Source organism: Chiloscyllium plagiosum, chromosome 13 (assembly GCF_004010195.1).
Source record: "Chiloscyllium plagiosum isolate BGI_BamShark_2017 chromosome 13, ASM401019v2, whole genome shotgun sequence".
NCBI classification, from domain to species: Eukaryota; Metazoa; Chordata; class Chondrichthyes; order Orectolobiformes; family Hemiscylliidae; genus Chiloscyllium; species Chiloscyllium plagiosum.
The window spans coordinates 53,245,447-53,267,737 of NC_057722.1; the positions used below are offsets into that span (position 1 = coordinate 53,245,447).

The 22,291-nt window shown below is 45.7% G+C and overlaps 1 protein-coding gene across 13 annotated transcripts in view; it reads left to right on the forward strand.

Annotated features, from left to right (window-relative positions):
• The window catches only part of LOC122556034 (flocculation protein FLO11-like), a 117,879-nt gene that overhangs the window by 34,118 nt on the left and 61,470 nt on the right, over positions 1 to 22,291 (forward strand). For 12 of the 13 annotated variants that reach the window (XM_043702409.1, XM_043702413.1, XM_043702419.1 and 9 more), the window contains 4 exons: positions 91 to 276; positions 651 to 746; positions 9,958 to 10,083; positions 14,326 to 14,448. In XM_043702409.1, the coding sequence (XP_043558344.1) occupies positions 91 to 276; positions 651 to 746; positions 9,958 to 10,083; positions 14,326 to 14,448 (531 nt within the window). The remainder of the gene's footprint in view (positions 1 to 90; positions 277 to 650; positions 747 to 9,957; positions 10,084 to 14,325; positions 14,449 to 22,291) is intronic. The other variant, XM_043702418.1, reaches the window with a different exon arrangement.

The following is a 22,291-nucleotide window of genomic DNA, read 5'->3' on the forward strand; positions in this document are numbered from 1 at the left end:
AATTTAAATATCTCTCAGATTTAATGTTGTCATTTAAATTGTATAGAAGGAAAGTTCTTTGAAGACTGAAATGTGATTTTGTTTACACAGCTGCAACAACTGGTCCGACAACAACTCCTCTGGTTGGAACATCATCTACACCTGTACAATTAACAACTACAGCAGCCTCTGCATCCATCCCAGGAGTGACAACTGCAGAGAACACCACTCAGCATTCAACAACAGAATCCACACCAAACTCAACAACAGGGAACAATCTCCCAACAACAGCAAATAGTAAGCTAAGTTATATGATGTTTGACAGCACATGTACTGGAACAACATTGATTGCAGCATGATTTCCTGAAGAATTGTTAAATAATCGTGTTCACTTATAGTGTATATTTAACCACATAGTTATTTCAGTTAAGAACTTTTTTTCAGATACTGTTGTTTAAGCCACCTTTACAATGATCTATAAAATCATCCTCATGTATGAAACTCCTTCAGAATCTGGAAAGGTAGCATAATGCTTTATGCACTGCACTGTTAAAGCATTCAATATGGATTTTTTATTGGAACAGCCACATCAAGTATTGCAATAACAACAGAAAGCTCTTCTTCCTTCCAACCACTAACAAAAACATCACTAACTTCTGCATCATCTTCAGTTACACAGGTCCCTCCAACTACACTGAGTAGCACTCAACCATCGACAACTCAGAACATGACAATCTCCACATTTGATGATGATTCCTCAACACCAGGTAAGAGTGAATGTCAAACCTTAGTTATGAAAGCTATTTCTTGCTCATGGGACTGAAAATTTTACAACACATGCAATAGCTTGAATGCATCACTGCTCAGGTAAGACCTTCATGGTAACTTCAACTGATTCAGGAACTGAACCCATGCTATTGGTATCACTCTTCGTTGCAAACCAACTGTCCAGTTGTCTGAGCTAACGGATGCCAACACAGTATGGATGATTTGTACAGCACAAATTTCCTAATTTTAGTTTCAATTTTAGAGTTTATTCTGAGGAAATGAAATTTTATTTCTGGTAGCAATATTCAGGTTTGTTCAGCAATAATTATGGCAGGATGTTGTTCTCCTTTACATCTCACCCCCTGCCTAATGGGATGGATTGGGATGCCACAAGGTGGGCCTGTTTAATCAAGGGGGGAGACCTGTGATTGATACCCAATATATGTCTCACCCCAAAGCTAAGTGTGCAACAGGAAGACTTGAAGACAGCCTGCCAGCCAAATGAAACACTTAAGTAGTCACTTAAGGACCACATCCCATTGCCACTTGTATTGAACATATGGTGGGAGGAGGTCTTGCCTGTGAGCATGTAAATATGCAGGGAAACTTGTGAGGGAAATGGGCCCTTTTCACTAGGACAGCCTTTTCCAATTCAGATACCCACTGGAGACATGGCAAGCCATGGTTAAGGAGCCCATCCTGCCCAAATACTAATCCCCTTGTCTCCCTGACTTGCCTTAGTAAACTCACATCATTGCACACCTTATACCTGGGATTCCTTCAATGATACTGCAGTACTGGCAGCAACACTGCTCCTGTGGTACAAGGTTGAAAACATTGCTTCTGCCCACTTTCAGTAGCAGAGATAATGACGCACATTAATGAATCAGAATCAGAAACATCTCTGGGCCCTTGAATCTAAGAGTCTAAAGAATACCATAATCCAACAGTAACATTTGGAATGAATCACATTGAGTTGAACAAATAATTATAGGTATGTTATACAGCAAAACACTGTCTAGAAAGGTAGAAAGGTATAACAATGAGCCAATCCCAAGATTAGGAGAACACAATGCTATGGACCAGACCAAACCCCCTCAAAGTATATTAAGAAGATAGTCTTGACCCTAATTTTTCTGCATTTAAAGGTAACAGTCAGGTGTTACATTCCAGATGCAAGTTGATTGGTCAAACTACTCAACTTTAAGCAAAACACTTGTTATTTTTACACTGGCGTTAAAATACAGACAACATAAAACTAAAAGAAAAGAATTGGCTTAACTGTAACTCTATCAAAATGTTTAGCAAAATAACATAAATATTAACTACCACAAATTAACATTCCAATATTGTGACTTCCCATAAACACATTCTTGGTAAAGTCAAATTCAGTAAAGTAGATTGTCTCACATGCATTTCGAGCAGCAGGAAGAGAACCCCAGTTTTTAACCATAACAGAGAGGAATAAAAGCTTCCACATCCGGCTTCAAGACCCCAGCAACTGCTGGAAGCTAAAACTAAAAACTCTGGTTCAGTGGGAACTTGACCCCACCCATTCAAGCTGCTTCTATTGTCCCAACTTTTTAAAAAAACCCAATGTGTCAAAAGCTGTTTACTTTATTGGCTTTGAGCAGACCGCTTGAGACCTCTGTCTCAAACTTTCTCCATAAATGAAAGGACAAAATATACCTCTTAAAGTCACAGTACTGTCACACCAACCATTGCAATAATATATTGTTACAATATAGGATCAACCTCCCCTGCTACTTTAAACCTGCAAAACAGAAATGATTTAACCCATGCTGTAATCTGTTAAAACTCGAGAGGCAAAGAACTATTCCCAAAGTCGCTATTTAAAATACGAAAAAATTTAAGATCTTAAGTCTTTAAGTCTAACATAGAATATTAACTAACAACTATTTACAATCCTTTCTCTAAGCTATCCCTTACCTTCCCCTTCTACAATTCTAGTCTGATAAAGCCCCCGATTAAGATTTACCAAAAAATTAACATTTTAAAACCAGGCAGCTGTCAAACCTTCTCTTTGTATCTTCTTCTGCACATTTTCTTCCTTCTTTCTATTTCACAAGTCATTGATAGATAAAGGTACTTTTAAGAGAGCTGTGTTTCAGGCAGTCTGTACATGCTGTTGGCTTGGCAGTTCACCCAGGTGAAGGTGGGTACTGCAGATGCTGGAGATTAGAGTCAAGATTAGAGTGATGCTGGAGAAGCACAGCAGGTCAGGCAACATCCGAAGAGCAGGAAAATTGATGTTTCGGGCAACTCATTCCTGATCAAGGGCTTTTGCCCAAAACGTCAATTTTCCTGCTCCTTGAATGCTGCCTGACCTTCTGTGCTTTTCCAGCACCACTTTAATCTTGGCAGTTCACCTGTCAACTGTTCATTTTTTCCCTGTCTTATACCCCAAAGCATCAGATTGGGTTTTAATATTGTTAAAATACTAAATTCAAACTTGATTGGAGGTTAGTATTTTGGGGGATAATTTAAACTGATTGGCCGAATTCGAATTTGTTTTTGTCTCATAGCAACTCAGCCAGTGCTCGATGCTGGACCACATGTTACATTGTAAATTCTCCAGCACTCTGTGTGCTTCACTCTCTTAAAGGTACAGAGAGAAAGTGAGGGCTGCAGATGCTGGAGATCAGAGCTGAAAATGTGTTGCTAGAAAAGCGCAGCAGGTCAGGCAGCATCCAAGGAGCAGGAGAATCGACGTTTTGGGCATAAGCCCTTCTTTCCTGAAGAAGGGCTTATGCCCGAAACGTCGATTCTCTTAAAGGTACAGTACACTTCTATACCTTCATAACAATACACATTCCATGAATTGACATAATGTAAGAAACAATCACTAATGCTTTTTCCAAGGGGCCTTCACAGGATCTTGGCTATAATCATTCAACATTATAATATTGATTACACTTCAATAATTCCTTCATCAGCTCTGTAATGTCTGTACAATCTATTGAATGGAAAAGGTTCTTTGGTTCTAAAAGCTAACATCAAAACCATCATGGACTCCATTAGTTACTCCCAACAGATTATTGCTCAATGTGCATCACACATATCTATGGATGGGTATTTTGCCACCATCTTTGGACTTGAAAAGCATTCAACTATCATGGAGGTGTTAAGTATTGCAAAGATTTATTGCAATAGGTGAAGTTAGCTCTTTCACACTGCTGCTGTTCAGTAGCAATGAGTCCTATTTTCTAATAATTGGATGCTGCCAACAAGCTAAAAACATTCTTCACCTTCCAGATGATTGAGAAATAGGGTAAATGAATTCCAGAGCTCGTGCAATGCCAGGTATCCAGCACGATAGGCTGTCTGTCCAATGACTGAAGAATCATATCCTTCAGTGTGTCCCATTAACTTTTTTCAACAGGATGTGTACCAACCTGTTGTTTCAGAAATCAGAAGATAACACCTAACAGTGGTTATCAGTTGCTGAACAATCTGGAATTTATTGCTGGAGAAAGATGTAATTTTGAAGCCTTTCATTTTGTATTCATCAGGGCAATTTGCAAGAAGTAGAAATGTGAAGTAAAAGAAAAATGCTGTATAAGAGGAAAGTACTGGTTGGTTGATTGGCAGAGACATTGCTATGGAGAATGTATCAGCTAATGATGACTGACAAAAAACTGCCAAGCTTTAAGTTTTAGACAGGAAGCTAGAAAGTTCAGAGGAACAGAGGGATCTTGGCGTGCTTGTGCACAAATCCCTGAAGATGTTAAGATTTTTTCTAAGCATTGTTGCCTGTTCTGCACTCAACCTAAAATTCCTTCCTTGCTTCTCATGTCTGCTTTTTCAATTTCCTGCTGCACCTTCCGTATTCAGCTTCGGTCTCAATGCGACTTAATCCCTTACATTTGCTCTTCTTTAATTTCCATCTGCTTTGTCATCTAAGGAGCTCTAGCTTTGTTTCTTTCCCTACCTTTCCATTTTTGAGGAAATATATCTTAACCATGCTTGAACTATCCCCTATTTCAAGGTAGGCCATTGTTCAGCCCCTGTTTCTCCCACCATGTTTGGTCTATCAGTGAAACTCATACAGTCATAGAGTCATAGAGATGTACAGCACCAAAACAGACCCTTCGGTCCAACTCGTCCATGCTGACCAGATATAATAAATTAATCTAGTCACATTTGCCAGCATATAGCCGACATCCCTCTAAACCCTTCCTATTCATATACCCATCCGGATGCCTTTTAAATGGTGCAATTGTACCAGTCTTCACGACTTCCTCTGACAGCTCATTCCAAACACGCACCACCCTCTGTGTGAAAAACTTGCCTCTTAGATTGCTTTTATAACTTTCCCCCTCTCACCCTAAACCTATGCCCTCTAGTTCTGGACTCCCCCACCCCAGGGAAAACACCTTGTCTATTTATCCTATCCATGCCCCTCATGATTTTATAAACTTCTATAAGGTCACTTCTCAGCCTCCGATGCTCCAGGGAAAATAGGCCCAGTATATGCAGCCTCTCTCTAATGCTCAAACCCTCCAACTCTGACAACGTGCTTGGAAATCTTTTCTGAACCCTTTCAAGTTTCACAACATCCTTCCCATAGGAAGGAGACCAGAATTGCATGCAATATTCCAACAGTGGCCTAACCAATGTCCTGTACAGCCGTAACATGACCTCCCAACAAGGTGGGCTGAAGCATCTGCTCCTGTGCTGTACTGTCCTACATTCTTTGTGTTTGCCCATTTGATGTGTGCTCTCTGCAAAATGATTATTAGAGTCATAGAGTCATAGAGATGTACGGAAACAGACCTTTTTGTCCTACCCATCCATGCTGACCAGATATCCCAATCCAATCTAGTCCCACCTGCCAGCACCCGGCCCATATCCCTCCAAACCCTTCCTGTTCATATACCCATCCAAATGCCTTGTAAATATTGCAATTGTACCTGCTACCACCACTTCCTCTTGGCAGCTCATTCCATACACATACCACCCTCTGTGTGAAAAAGTTGCCCCTTAGGTCTCTTTTATATCTTTCCCCTCTCACCCCAAATCTATGTCCTCTAGTTCTGGACTCTCCAACCCCAGGGAAAGACTTTGCCTATTTATCCTATCCATGCCCCTCATAATTTTGTAAACCTCTATAAGGTCACCCTCAGCGTCCAACACTCCAGGGAAGACAGCCCAACCCTGTTCAGCCTCTCCCTGTAGCTCAAATCCTCTAACCCTGGCAACATCCTTGTAAATCTTTTCTGAACCCTTTCAAATTTCACAACATCTTTCCGATAGGGAGAAGACCAGAAATGCACGCAGTATTCCAACAGTGGCCTAACTAATGTCCTGTAAAGCCACAACATGACCTCCCAACTCCTGTACTTAATACTCTGACCAATAAAGGAAAGCATACCAAACGCCTTCTTCACTATCCTATCTACCTGCAACTCCACTTTCAAGGAGCTATGAACCTGCACTCCAAGGTCTCTTTGTTCAGCAACATTCCCTAGGACCTTATTATTAAGTGTATGTCATGCTAAGATTTGTTTTCCCAAAATGCAGCACCTCGCATTTATCTGAATTAAACTCCATCTGCCACTTCTCAGCCCATTGGCCCATCTGGTCCAGATCCTGTTGTAATCTGAGGTAACCCTCTTTGCTGTCCACTACACCTCCAATTTTGGTGTCATCTGCAAATTTACTAACTGTACCTTTTATGCTCGCATCCAAATCATTTCTGTAAATGACAAAAAGTAGTGAACCCAGCACCGGTCCTTGTGGCACTCCACTAGTCACAGGCCTCCAGTCTGAAAAACAACGCTCCTCCACCACCCTGTCTTCTATCTTTGAGCTAGTCCAACTGGCTAGTTCTCACTGCATCCCATGAGATCTAAACTTGCAAACTAGTCTCCCATGGGCAACCTTCTTGAACGCCTTACTGAAGTCCATATTGATCACATCTACCACTCTGCCCTCATCAATCCTCTTTGTTACTTCTTCAAATAAACTCAATCAAGTTTGCGAGACATGATTTCCCATGCACAAGGCCATGTTGACTATCTCTAATCAGTCCTTGCCTTTCCAAATATGTGTACATCCTGTCCCTCAGGATTCCCTCCAACAACTTGCCCACCACCAACGTCAGGCTCACCGGTCTATAGTTCCCTGGCTTGTCCTTACCACCCTTCTTAAACAGTGGCACCACATTAGTCAACCTCCAGTCTTCTGGCACCTCACCTGTGACTATCGATGATACAAATATCTCAGCAAGAGGCGCAGTAATCATTTCCCTAGCTTCCCGCAGAGTTCTGGGGTATACCTGATCAGGTTGTGGTGATTTATCCACTTTTATGTGTTTCAAGACATCCAGCACTTCCTCCTCTGTAATATGGACAGTTTTCAAGATGTCACCATCTTTTCCCCTACATCCTATATCTTCCATATCCTTTTTCACCGTAAATACTGATGTAAAATCCTCATTTATTATCTCCCCCAAGGCTCAATACAAAGGTTGCCTTGCTGATCTTTGAGGGTCCATTTTCTCTTCGAGGAGAAAGTGAGGACTGCAGATGCTGGAGATCAGAGCTGAAAATGTGTTGTGGAAAAGCGCAGCAGGTCAGGCAGCATCCAAGGAGCAGGAGAATCGACGTTTCGGGCATGAGCCCTTCTTCAGGAATCATGCCTGACTTGCTGCGCTTTTCCACAACACATTTTCGGGCCCTTTTCTCTCCCTAGTAACGCTTTTGTCCTTAATGTATTTGTAAAAACCCTTTGGATTCTCCTTAATTCTATTTGCCAAAGCTATCTCATGTCCCCTTTTTGCCCTCCTGATTTCCCTCTTAAGTATATTCCTACTTTCTTTATACTCTTCTAAGGATTCACTCGATCTATCCTGTCTATACCTGACATATGCTTCCTTCTTTTTCTTAACCAAACCCTCAATTTCTTTAATCATCCAGCATTCCCTATACCTACCAGCCTTCCTTTTTACCCTGACAGGAATATACTTTCTCTGGATTCTTGTTATCTCATTTTCCAGCCTTCCCTTTACCTGCGAATATCTGCTTTTCAATATTGTCTGTCCACATAGACAGTTGCCCGAGGGGGGAATCGAACTCGGGTCGCTGGCGCTGTAAGGCAGCAGGGCTAACCACCGAGCCACCATGTTGCCTCTAATCATCTCATTGCTAACCACCAGTTGTACCATTTCCTCCTTTCTAGGGTATTGAATACATACTGCTGTTGGATATTTACCTGGAAGACCATATAGGAACATTGATCCTTCCCAGTCCCTTACACCTGCACTCATCCAGTCTATATGGGTAGCATTCCATTTATAACTATTGCATGATGTTTACATCTCTGTATAATTTTCTTGCTGATTGCATCCAGTTATTCCTTAGCCTGATAAATCCTGTCCTTAAACACACTTAACATTCTTTTCCTCCAATATTGCAGTGGTCTCTTTACCAAAAATGACTCCTCTTTTTCTTTTCTGAACACCTTGTAAGCAGACCATTACTGCTGATTTTAAACACTTCATTAAACAGGCACACATTTGTTCAGACACAAAAATATTAAGAGCATTGACCCTCATCTGTTTGAACTTGAAGGCCAGATCATTCAGGGGAGATACTAAGATGCATTTTCGCACACAAAGGGTGGGAGAGATTTGGAACACTCTTTCACCAACAGCGGTGGATACTGGATCAGCTCAAGGGGTTGGCTGGTCTACTCCCAGTCCAACGTTTCTCCTCGGTCACCATCTGACTTTTCAATAGAGCAGAAATGCATTTTTTTTTAAATAAAGAAGTTTCATTTCATGTTGGTGAACCCAGCACACTGCCATTTTCGGTTGTGACAGGTTGGAGTCAAGGCAAAGTGTTCCCTATTTGAATTCTTTGGACATAGATTTGTCAGCTATCTTAACTAGGGTGTTTGTTTAACCAGGATGGTTAGGTTGTTGAGTCCTGGGCCCTGGAGGGGGGTACTCCTGAGTTAATACAGGTATATATATAACACTCCTGTCCTTTGGTTTAAGAGGCATTTGGATAGGTATATGAATAGGAAGGGTTTGGAAGAATGTGGGCCGGGTGCTGGCAGGTGGGACTAGATTGGGTTGGAATATCTGGTCGGCATGGACAGGTTGGACCGAAGGGTCTGTTTCCATTCTGTACAACTCTATGACTCTATCTATCTTTCTTTGAGCCAGCTTGCTGTTATCACCATAACATCATGATCCCATTTAGGAAGCTGAGCCTGTAACTCTGCTGCATGCATTCGCATACAGGCAGTATAATCCTGATTAGAATTCATCATTTTCTCTCTCATCTGACTCTGTCTCTTAATTTTCCATTCTCTATTTTATTACAGTTGGCCTCTCCTGGCATTTTGTGCGTCCTGGTGTTACTTTTCTCTTTTCTCTCCTATTTCCATGACCTTGCTGGGTAAGTTTCAACCTCTTGAACAATACTAACCCATCGACCTGCCAAGGAACTCGGTCCTGGCCATGCTCCTATGCAAACTCTTTGTCCTGTCCAGGTGCCATTGCCCTAGACCCAATCCCAATGTTCCAGGAATCTAAACCTCACTCTCTGCACAATTTTTCCAGTAACACATTCATCTGTCTTATCTTCCATTTCTGTGTTCATTTGCACGCCTCTTGATGCCACTTAATGAACAACCTGTACAGTGAGCTTTTAATAGGTTTTCAGTAACACAGTTAGAGGCTCTATGTACAGATCCCAACTGGAGTACAAAAACAAACTACAGCAGGGGCTTGTGTAGGTCATAGTGGATCAGGAGCCTGCTATATATCGGCCGTGTTTCCATTCCCCAGAAATTAGAAAATTAGACTCAGGATATCTGGATGTAGTTTTGCATTGCCTGAGGCTCACTGAAGATGTTACCTAGTAGGGTGACAAAATGTCTGGAAATGAACCTCCCAGCTCAGGGAGCAAACCTACACCCAGAACATTAACTTGAGATCCAAATCTTCTCAAAACTCACTCAGGATATCATGTGTAATATTATTGAAGTGACTTAGAGATTTAAATTTTGCCAACATAGTACCCATAAGTTCTTTGATTGCAAATTTAATATTACAGATGAATGTATATAGCAACCTGACTGTTTATCATGGTTAGCCCAAACGTATAATTTCATCTGGCATAATATGCCTAAATAATGATGTCGTTTTTGAAGGAATGGTTGAACTTGTCTTTGCAGATATTGATGAATGTGAAATCAACATAGCAACCTGTGAACAAGTCTGTATAAATACAATTGACAGTTTCAACTGCAGCTGCTATCCTGGTTTCAGGCAAAATTCGGTGAACACATCTCTTTGTGATGGTAGGAAATCTTCAAACTTATCAATTCCTTGCAATTGATGCCTTGGAAACTAAATTCCATTCTGCATTTCTCATGGCAGTAAAAAATCTACATAGCTCGAAACAAATTGTTTTGTTCACCTGAACAACTGAACAGAGACTCAATAAATTGTTTGTGCTGACACTATTTAGATTTTATGAGGTAAACTATTCGAAATTATGTAGTGTTTATGAAATTTTCAAGTACATTTCACATTTTCTCTCAAAGTTTACATTTTCCATTTTGGGATTTGCCGTAACTCAATCTCTTTGTCATTGAAAGTAAAGTGCAGAGGGAACTTGAGATTTTGCAGGAGAGGCAGGACATGCCAATAGTGCTCATGCACTTAGGAACATAATAAAATGCAAATTGACATATTTTGATATAGTGGTAATGTCACTGAACCCAATAATCCAAAGACCTAGGTAATTGGCTTGTGGATATGGGTTAACATCCCAAAATAACTGCTAATGAAATTCTGTTAACAAAACTGGAATAATAACTGGCCTCAGTAATGTTACAAATCACACACCAGGTTATAATAGTCCAACAGGTTTATTTGGAAGGACAAGCTTTTGGAGCGCTGTGTTCTGAAAGCTTGTACCTCCAAATAAACCTGTTAGACCAGAACCTGGTGTTGTGTGATTTTTAACTTTGCTGAAAATGTGTTGCTGGAAAAGCTTATGCCCGAAACGTCGATTCTCCTGTTCCTTGGATGCTGCCTGACCTGCTGCGCTTTTCCAGCAACACATTTTCAGCTCTGATCTCCAGCATTTGCAGTCCTCACTTTCTCCTCGATGATTTAGGTTGTTCACTAATATCCTTTTGGGATTTCAATCTGCTGCCCACAACATATGGTTAATGCTTAGCTTCCCTCTGAAGTGGCGTTAGAAACCGTTAGTTCACTAGCGATGGTCAACAAATGTTGGCCTTATCTACAACACCATAAGAGCATAGGAATTCAGAGCAGGACGAGGCCATCTGACCTTTCAAGCCTGCTCCACCATTAAATAAGGTCATGGCTGATCTTTTTGTGGCCTCAGCTCCACTTACCCGCCCTTTCACCGTACCCCTTAATTCCGTTATTGTTAAAAAAAAACAATCTGAGCCTTAAAAACATTCAATGAAGTAGCATCAACTTCTTCACTGGGCAGAGAATTCCATAGATTCACAACCCACTGGGTGAAGAATTTCCTTCTCAATTCAGTCCTAAATCTTCCCCCTCCCCCCGTCTAAATTTGAGGCTATGCTCTGTTGTCCTGGTTTCACCTGCCAGTGGAAACATCTTCTCTCTGTCTATCCTATCTATCCCTTCACAATTTTATACATTTCTATAAGGTTACCCCTCATTCTTCTAAATTTCAATGAATGTCATCCCAGTATACTCAGTTTCTCCTCAGCCAACTCCAGAATCAACCTAGTGACCCTCCTCTGCCAGTACATCCTTTCTCAAGTAAGGAGACCAAAACTGCACACAGTACTCCAGGTGTGGCTTTACCAGCACCTTGCACGGCTGCAACATAACCTCCCTGCTTTTAAACTCAATCCCTTTAGCTCTGAAGGACAAAATTCCACTTGCCTTCCTCATTAACTGTTGCATCTGCAGATCAACCCTCTGTGATTCATGCACAAGGACACCCAGATCCCTCTGCATAGCAGCATGCTGCAGCTTTTTACCATTCAAATAATAATCTTTTTTACTGCTATTTCTACCAAAATGGATGACTTCACACTTATTAACATTGTATTCCACCTTACAGACCTTTGCCCACTCACTTAACTATCTATGTTCCTCTGTGAAGTTTCACAGTCCTCTGCACTTTGATCTACCACTCATCTCAGTGACAGCCACAAGCTTTGACACACTACACGTGGTCTCCAACTCCAAATCATCCATATAAATTGTGAATAATTGCAGTCCCAACACTGATCCCTGAGGGACACCACTAGTCACTGATTACCAGCCAGAATAGCACTCATTTATCCCCACTCTTTGCTTCCTGTTAGTTAACCAATCCTCTATCCATGCTAATACATTGCCCGTAACACCATGCATCCTTATCCTGTGCAGCAGTCTTTTGTGTGGCACCTTGTCAAAAGCCTTTTGAAATTCCAGTTACACCACATCTAGTGGGTCACTGTTGTTCACCGCGTCTGTAATGTCTTCACAGAATTCCAAACGATTAGCTCAGCATGATCAGCCCTTCCTAAACCCATACTTCGTCTGCCCAATGGGACCATTTCTATCGAGATGCCTTGCTATTTCTTGGTTGAAAACAGACTGAAGCATTTTCCCCACTACAGAAGTTAAACTAACCAGTCTATAATTCTCCATCTTATGCCTACCTCCCTTTTTAAACAGTGGCATCATATTTGCTGTTTTCCAATCTGCAGGGACTACCCTAGAGTCCAGTGAATTTTGGAAAATTACCACCAGTACACTTGCTATTTCTCCCGCCATCTCTTTTAGCAGCCTGGGATGGATTCCATCAAGGCCATCCTCTAAAAGACCAATGTTTACTTTAGCCACTCTTATTCATTTTATATATTTATAGAAACTTTTGCTATTTATCTTTATATTTTGAGCTAGTTTTTTTCTCATGTTCTATCTCACTTTTCTTTATAGCTCTTTTTGTGACTTTCTGTTGATGTTTAAAGCTTTCCCAATCTTCTAGTTTCCTGCTGATCTTGGCCACTTTGTATGCCTTCTCTTTCGGTTTGATAGCTTCCCTTATTTCCTTGGACACCCATGGCAGATTACCCCTTTTGTTACAGTGCTTCCTTTTCACTGGAATTGTTTTTTTTTTGTTTGAGCACTTTGAAAAATGCTTTGAAAGTCTTCCATTGGTCTTCAACTGTCCCACCTTAAAGATTTTGTTTCCAGTCTACTTCAGCCAACTCCTCCCTCATCCTATTGTAGTCTCCCTTGTTTAAGTACAGGACCATGGTATTCAATTTTATCTTCACACTCTCCATCTCTGCTGTTTACCTTTTTATTTACCATCATACTTCCTGTCATTTTCCCCTTCCCTTCCCCGCGACTAGTCCTAGTGATTACCCTGTTCATCCTTTTCGCTAAAACTGGTTCAAGATCAGTTCACGACAAATCCAATTCACACAGCACCAGATACCGTGCAGTGAATTTGAAGAATGAGATTGAATTCTGGTGAATGGATGAATAACTGGGTGAGTGGATGAGTGAGTGAATGGGTAGGTGAGTGAGGTGTGAATGTGATTGAGTGGTTGGGGAGGGTAGTTGGGTAAGGTGGGTGAGGTCAGTATGCAGCTCAGATGGGTAGATGGGTGAACGGGGAGGTGCCCAACATCACATCAAATAATAATATTACTACTGTTGAATGTAAAGAGGAATCTAAAATTGTGTAGTGTAGCATGTGTTGGAAACTTAAGACGAAAACCTTAAGTTTGGCCCATAAATTTCTCAAAGTTAAGCATTGGGAACTTGTGGAAGTACTGATGGGCAGACCTGTGTGGGGGTGCTTGGGGAGTTTAAAGTTCTGATGGGTAATTCCCCATTCCTTAGAACTCTCCACAATTGTCTCCACAATTTTGACAGTTCCAGCCTCCTCAAAGAGATTAAAATCTACTCTATAATCTGGGTGATTACAAACTGACCCTTCAAATCACCTCTCCCTGATCCCTAGAAGTCCCATTTGATCTGACCTGACTACCCTTTCAAACACCCGACTATCCTTCGAGACCACCTGACTGGCACCCTGACCCAACCCCCCACTTACCAACTAAACCCCTACCCACTTACCTATTTCACCCACTCATCCACATATTTTACCAGTCAACCCATTCACTCATCTACCTATCTCAGCCACATACTGATCTCACCCACCTTACCCAACTACCCTCCCCATCGACTCAATCACATTCGCATCTCACTCACCTACCCATTCACTCACTCATCCATTCACCCATTTGTTCATTCATTCACCAGTATTCAATCTCATTCTTCAAACTCACTATATGGTATCTGGTTCTGTGTGAACTGGATTTGTCCTGCCTTCCTGAGTGTCTGATACTCTGCTGGAGTTCCCCATTGCGGAAGGTTAGAAATAGCACACGATCAATGAAATATGCATCACAGAAGCAACCTGACAATCGCTGTTGCAGCTCAGAAAGCCATGAGTAGATTGGTAATGTGTAGTTTAATGTCAATCAACCCAAGTAAGAAATGATTTGATCATTTTTCTCCAGATATTGATGAATGTACAGCCATAGCAAGCTGTCAACAAATCTGCACCAATACGATAGGAGGTTTCAAATGCAGCTGTTATCCTGGCTATAGAGTCAACACCCAAATCCCTTCTCTCTGTGAAGGTAGGAAATCTTCAAACATAACATTTCTCTGCCACGGATGGCTTGAAAATTATCTAAAAAACGGCCATTGCTTGTAGACAATTTAGATTGTGTAAGACAATTATGGATTAGTTACAATTCTTTGCATTGTCATGTGACTTAAATATTATGATTACAGAATTTGTTACAACTGTTAAAGAAAGTTAATAACTTAATACAAAATTTCACTATTTTACTGAATACCTGGAAATGTATTATTCTGGACTTGACCAATATTGTACAAAAAGCAAAGGAACTGCGGATGCTGGAAATCAGAAACAAAAACAGAAGTTGCTGGAAAAGCTCAGCAGGTCTGATTTTGCCTGTCCTCGGATGCTGCCTGAATTGCTGTGCTCTTCCAGCACCACTGATCTAGGTCTGGCAGCATCTGTGGAGAGAAGTCAGAACTCACGTTTCTGGTCTGGTTCTTAGGAAGGGTCACCGGACCCAAAGCGTGAGTTCTGACTTCTCTCCACAGATGCTGCCAGACCTGCTGAGCGTTTCCAGCAACTTCTGTTTTTGTTTTTGACCAATATTATCTTTGTTATCACAAATTAATAGGTTGGGAATATTATGTTCTGGATATTGTGGGAGCAATTGTGGTGAAATATGTTATAATTCAGAAAGTAAATTTTGAAGGATAGTGAAGGAACCAAGCTTTACACACTTTTCTCAATATTTAATTACAGTATTCACCCCCGAACCCAGTAACAATGATTTCATGTCTAGCATACTAAGAGTACAAATAAACACAATGTATATACAATTACTGAGGAATGATTGAAATATTGTGGGAGTGGAGTCTTTATTCTGGTTTTATTAAAATGGATGAGGTTGGCTTTTGTAGATGTGGGTATTAGATTTGAAAAAATAATGCCAAAGGATGCAGGATGTACTGTGGAAGAAATAATTGATTAAATAAATAGGCATTTAGGATGTAGGATGCAAAACGTTGCATGAGAGGAGCAAGTTGGAATATATGGGAAGTATAAGAGAATGAGTGTTCAAAGTGGAATTTGAAAAATATGGGAAGAAATCAAGAATGGGGAACATCTGAGTGTTTGAGTAGGAGATGGAAGTATGGAGTGTTAACAGTGAAAGGATGGGATGATATAGGTGTTCAGGGTGAAGTAGAAAATAACAAGGTAACACAGGAATGGGTCAAGATATTAACACTGATGGAAAAATATTGCAAGCAATGGGCAAAAAAAAGCAAGTGGGAGGCATCAGATGTGGGAGTAATTGATGTGAAGGATAGGAGGATGAAGACAATTCTTTGTAGATATTTGGAATTTGAGAAAAGTGGGGACTTTTGGGAAGAGGGTTGTACATTGTTTGACAATGCGTTGAGCACTTTACATTCCTGATTTTTTTTTCTCATTGTTTGTGGCTTTCTCTCAATCAGACTTTGCTTTGATGCTTGTGTACTTTATCATTGGCTGGCTATTCCCTCAATTGCTCTTTTTCTTTGACCATGATCACTCTTTGCCTCTATCTTCGTCATCTGCTTCATATGACTGCTACACCTCATAATGATTTTCTCCATCGAGGTTATTAAATTTCCCACCGCACTCTTTCCCTTTCCCCCAGTTCCTCTTACTTATCTTAATATCTCTATTGTTATTGAAGTTTTATTCATGATTTTTTCCCATTTTGTTTTTTTTTTGACAATGTGGAATCTAGTGAATTAGAGTTAAAATTCAAATAAGCTTATTACCATGTGTGTTCAAATACAGAAGTACAGAAGTACAGCAGTACAGTGAAAAGATTACAATGTCGCCTCACATCTTAGATACAGATCTTCGATACAAAATAGAGAAATAAAGGGAAAAGGTAACATTACTTACAGTTATTCATAGTATAAGTTGAAAAATGAGAAGGAAAATTAAACCAATATGCATTACAGTATTTCTATAAAGAGCCAGCAGAAGATCATTGCCAGGGGGATTCCACACATGGTCTGACACAGTCCGCAAGCAGCTGACCACAGGGACTGGTCCTCAGTCCAACAACCAGACCACTCCACTCAGGTCTCTCTGTGTCTGCGTGAGTTTCCTCCGGGTGCTCCGGATTCCTCCCACAGTACAAAGATGTGCACATTAGATGAATTGCAATGCTAAATTGCTCATAGTGTTAGAGACATTAGTCAGAGGGAAATGGGTCTGGGTGAGTTACTCTTCGGAGAGTCGGTGTGGACTTGTTGGGCCGAAGGGCCTGTTTCCATACTGGAGGGGATCTAATCTAATCACTGAATGTCCCCATATCGCTCGGGACTCCAGCCCACTGACCATCCCCACATCGCACGGGACACCAGCCCACTGACCGTCCCCACATCGCTCAGGACTCAAGCTCACTGACCGTCCCCACATCGCTCAGGACTCAAGCTCACTGACCGTCCCTCATCACTCGGGACTCCAGCCCATGACCATCCCCACATCGCTCAGAACACCAGCCCACTGACCGTCCCCACATCGCTCAGGACACCAGCTCACTGACTGTCCCCACATCGCTCGGGACTCCAGCCCATCACCATCCCCACATCGCTCGGGACACCAGCCCACTGAACGTCCCCATATCGCTCGGGACTCCAGCACATTGACCGTCCCCACATCGCTCGGGACTCCAGCCCACTGACCGTACCCACATCGCTCGGGACTCCAGCCCATGAGCATCCCCACATCGTGCGGGACACCAGCCCACTGACCGTCCCCACATCGCTCGGGACACCAGCGCACTGACCGTCCCCACATCGCTCGGGACACCAATCCACTGACCATCCCCATATCGCTCGGGACTCCAGCCCACTGACCGTCCCCACATTTCTCAGGACTCCAGCTCACTGACCGTCCCCACATCGCTCAGGACTCCAGCCCACTAACTATCCCCACATCGCTCGGGACACCAGCCCACTGACCGTCCCCACATCGCTCGGGACTCCAGCCCACTGACTATCCCCACATCGCTCGGGACACCAGCCCACTGACCGTCCCCACATCGCTCAGGACTCCAGCCCACTGACTATCCCCACATCGCTCGGGACACCAACCCACTGACCGTCCCCACATCGCTCGGGACACCAGCCCACTGACTGTCCCCACATCGCTCAGGACACCAGCTCACTGACCGTCCCCACATCGCTCGGGACACCAGCCCACTGACCATCCACACATCGCTCGGGACTCCAGCCCACTGACTATCCCCACATCGCCCGGGACTCCAGCCCACTGACTATCCCCACATCGCTCAGGACTCCAGCTCACTGACCGTCCCTACATCACTCGGAACTCAAGCCCACTGACTATCCCCACATCGCTCGGGACACCAGCCCACTGACCATCCCCACATCGCTCAGGACTCCAGCTCACTGACCGTCCCCACATCGCTCAGGACGCCAGCTTACTGACCGTCCACACATCGCTCGCGACTCCAGCTCACTGACCGTCCCCACATCGCTCAGGACTCCAGCCCACTGACCATCCCCACATCGCTCGGGACACCAGCCCACTGACCGTGCTCACATCGCTCGGGACTCCAGCACACTGACTATCCCCATATCGCTCGGGACTCCAGCCCACTGACTATCCTCACATCGCTCAGGACTCCAGCTCAATGACCGTCCCTACATCACTCGGGACTCCAGCCCATGACCAGCCCCACATCGCTCGGGACAACAGCCCACTGACCGTCCGCACATCGCTCAGGACACCAGCTCACTGACCGTCCCCACATCGCTCGGGACTCCAGCCCATGACCATCCCCACATCGCTCGGGACTCCAGCCCACTGACCGTCCCAACATCGCTCGGGACACCAGCGCACTAACCGTCCCCACATCGCTCGGGACTCCAGCCCACTGACTGTCCCCACATCGCTCGGGACTCCAGCCCATGACCATCCCCACATCGCTCGGGAAACCAGCCCACTGACCGTCCCCACATCGCTCGGGATACCAGCGCACTGACCGTCCCCACATCGCTCGGGACACCAGCGCACTGACCGTCCCCACATCGCTTGGGACAGCAGCCCACTGACTATCCCCACATCGCTTGGGACTCCAGCCCACTGACCGTCCCCACATCGCTCGGGACTCCAGCCCACTGACTATCCCCACATCACTCGGGACACCAGCCCACTGACTATCCCCACATCACTCGGGACACCAGCCCACTGACCGTCCCCACATCGCTCGGGACTCCAGCCCACTGACTATTCCCACATCGCTCAGGACACCAGCCCACTGACCGTCCCCACATCACTCGGGACTCCAGCACATTGACCATCCCCTCATGAACTGGGACGCCAGTCCACTGACCATCCCCACATCGCTCAGCACTCGAGCCCACTGTCCATCTGCACATCACTTGGGACACCGGCCTACTGACCGTCCCCATATCACTCGGGACTTCAGCCCACTGACCATCCCCAAATCGCTCAGGACTCCAGCCCACTGACTGTCACCACAACAATCGGGACACCAGCCCACTGTCCATCCCCACATCACTCGGGACTCCAGCCCACTGTCCATCCCCACATCATTCGGGACCCCAGCCCACTGTCCATCTCCACGTCACTCAGGACATCCAGCCCACTGACCGTCACCACATCGCTCAGGGCTCCAGCCCACTGACTATCACCACATCACTTGGGACTCCAGCCCACTGACTATCCCCACATCGCTCGGGATTCCAGCCCACTGACATTCCCACATCGTTCAGGACTCCATCTCACTGACCGACGCCCAGTGGGTTTCCAGCCCACTGACCGTATAAAATCACTCGGGATTTCAGCCCACTGACCGTCCCCACATTGATCAGCACTCCAGCGCACTGACCATCCCCACATCGCTCGGGAATCCAGCCCACTGACCATTCCCACATTGCTCGGGACCACAGCCCACTAACCGTCCCCACATCACTCGTGACTTCAGCCCACTAACCGTCCACACATCGCTCTGGACACCAGCCCACAGACCGTCCACACATCGCTTGGGACACCAGCCGACTGACCATCCCCAATCCGCTCGGGACACCAGCCCACTAACCATTCCGACATCGCTCAGCACTCCAGCCAACTGTCCGTCCCCCATCGCTCGGGACTCCAACCCACTGACTATCCCCACATCGCTCAGGACTCCAGCCCACTGACCATTCCCACATCGCTCGGGACTCTAGCGCACTGACCATCCCCACTTCGCTCGGGACTCCAGCCCACTGACCATTCCCACATCGCTCGGGACTCCAGCCCACTGACCATTCCCACATCGCTCGGGACTCCATCCCACTGACTGACGCACATCAATCGAGACTCTATCCCATTGACCATTCCCACATTGCTCAGCACTCCAGCGCACTGACCATCCCCACATCTCTCGGGACTCCAGCCCACTGACCATTCCCACATCGCTCGGGACTCCAGCCCACTGACCATTCCCACATCGCTCGGGACTCCAACCCACTGACCATCTGCATCTCACTCGGGTTTCCTGCCCACTGATCATCCCCACATCATTCGGGACACCAGCCCACTGACCATCCCCACATCGCTGTGATCTAGCCTACTGACCATTCCCACATCGCTCATGATTCCAGCCCACTGACCATCCCCACATCGCTCGGGATTCCGTTCCACTGACCATTCCCGCATCGCTCAGGACTCCATCTCACTGACCGACACCCAGTGGGTTTCCAGCCCACTGACCGTACAAAATCACTCGGGATTTCAGCCCACTGGCCGTCCCCACATTGCTCAGGACTCCAGCTCACTGACCATCCCCAAATCGCTCAGGACTCCATCCCACTGACTGACGCACATCAATCGGGACTCTATCCCATTGACCATTCCCACATTGCTCAGCACTCCAGCGCACTGACCATCCCCACATCGCTCGGGTCCAGCCCACTGACCGTCCCCATATCACTTGGGACTCCAGCCCACTGACCGTCCCCACATCACTCGGGACTCCAGCCCACTAACCGTCCACACATCGCTCGGGACACCAGCCGACTGACCATCCCCAATCCGCTCGTGACACCAGCCCACTAACCATTCCGACATCGCTCAGGACTTCATCCCACTGACCATTCTGACATCGTTCAGGACTTCAGCCCACTGATCGTCCCCACATTGCTCGGGATTCCAGCCCACTGACCATCCCCACATCGCTCCGGACTCCAGGTCACTGACCCTCCCACATCGCTCGGGGCACCAGCCCATGACCATCCCCATACCACTCGGAACTCCAGCCCACTGACCGTCCCCACATCACTCGGGACTCCAGCCCACTAACCGTCCACACATTGCTCGGGACACCAGCCACTGACCATCCCCAAATTGTTCGGGATTCCAGCCCACTGACCATTCCCACATCGCTCTGGACTCCAGCCCACTGACCTTCCACACTTCGCTTAGGATTCTAGCCCACTGACCATTCCCACATCGCTCGTGATTACAGCCCACTGACCATTCCCACATCACTAGGAATTCCAGCCCACTGACCATTCCCACATCGCTCGGTATTCCATTCCACTGACCATTCCCGCATCGCTCAGGACTCCATCTCACTGACCGACGCCCAGTGGGTTGCCAGCCCACTGACCATACAAAATCACTCGGGATTTCAGCCCACTGACCGTCCCCACATTGATCAGGATTCCAACTCACTGACCATCCCCAAATCGCTCAGGACTCCATTCCACTGACAGATGCACATCAATCGGCACTCTATCCCATTGACCGTCCCCACATCACTCAGGACTCCAGCCCACTGACCACCCCCACATCGCTCAGCACTCCAGCCCGCTGACCATCCCCACATCGCACGGGATTCCAGCCCACTGACCATTCCCACATCGCTCGGGACACCAGCCAACAGACCGTCTCCACATAACTCGGGGCTCCAGCCCACTGACCACCCCCACATCACTCAGCACTCCAACCCACTGACCGTCCCCCATCGCTCGGGACTCCAACCCACTGACTATCCCCACATCGCTCAGGACTCCAGCTCACTGACCGTCCCCACATCGCTCGGGATTCCAGCCCATTGAGCATTCGCACATCACTCGGGACTCCAGCCCACTGACCATTCCCACATCGTTCCGGACTCCAACCCACTGACCATCAGCATCTCGCTCGGGTTTCCTGCCCACTGACCATCCCCACATCACTCGGGACACCAGCCCACTGACCATCCCCACATCGCTGTGATCTAGCCTACTGACCATTCCCACATCGCTCGTAATTACAGCCGACTGACCATTCCCACATCGCTAGGGATTCCAGCCCACTGACCATCCCCTCATCGCTCGTGATTCCGTTCCACTGACCATTCCCACATCGCTCAGGACTCCATCTCACTGACCGACGCCCAGTGTGTTTCCAGCCCACTGACCGTACAAAATCACTCGGGATTTCAGCCCACTGGCCGTCCCCACATTGATCAGGATGCCAGCTCACTGACCATCCCCAAATCACTCAGGACTCCATCCCACTGACTGACGCACATCAATCGGGACTCTATCCCATTGACCATTCCCACATTGCTCAGCACTCCAGCGCACTGACCATTCCCACATCGCTCGGGACTCCAGCCCACTGACCTTCCCCACATCACTCGGGACTCCAGCCCACTAACCATCCACACATCGCTCGGGACACCAGCCGACTGACCATCACCAATACGCTCGGGACACCAGCCCACTAACCATTCCGACATCGCTCAGGACTTCATCCCACTGACCATTCTGACATCGCTCAGGACTTCAGCCCACTGATCGTCCCCACATTGCTCGGGATTCCAGCCCACTGACCATCCCCACATCGCTTTG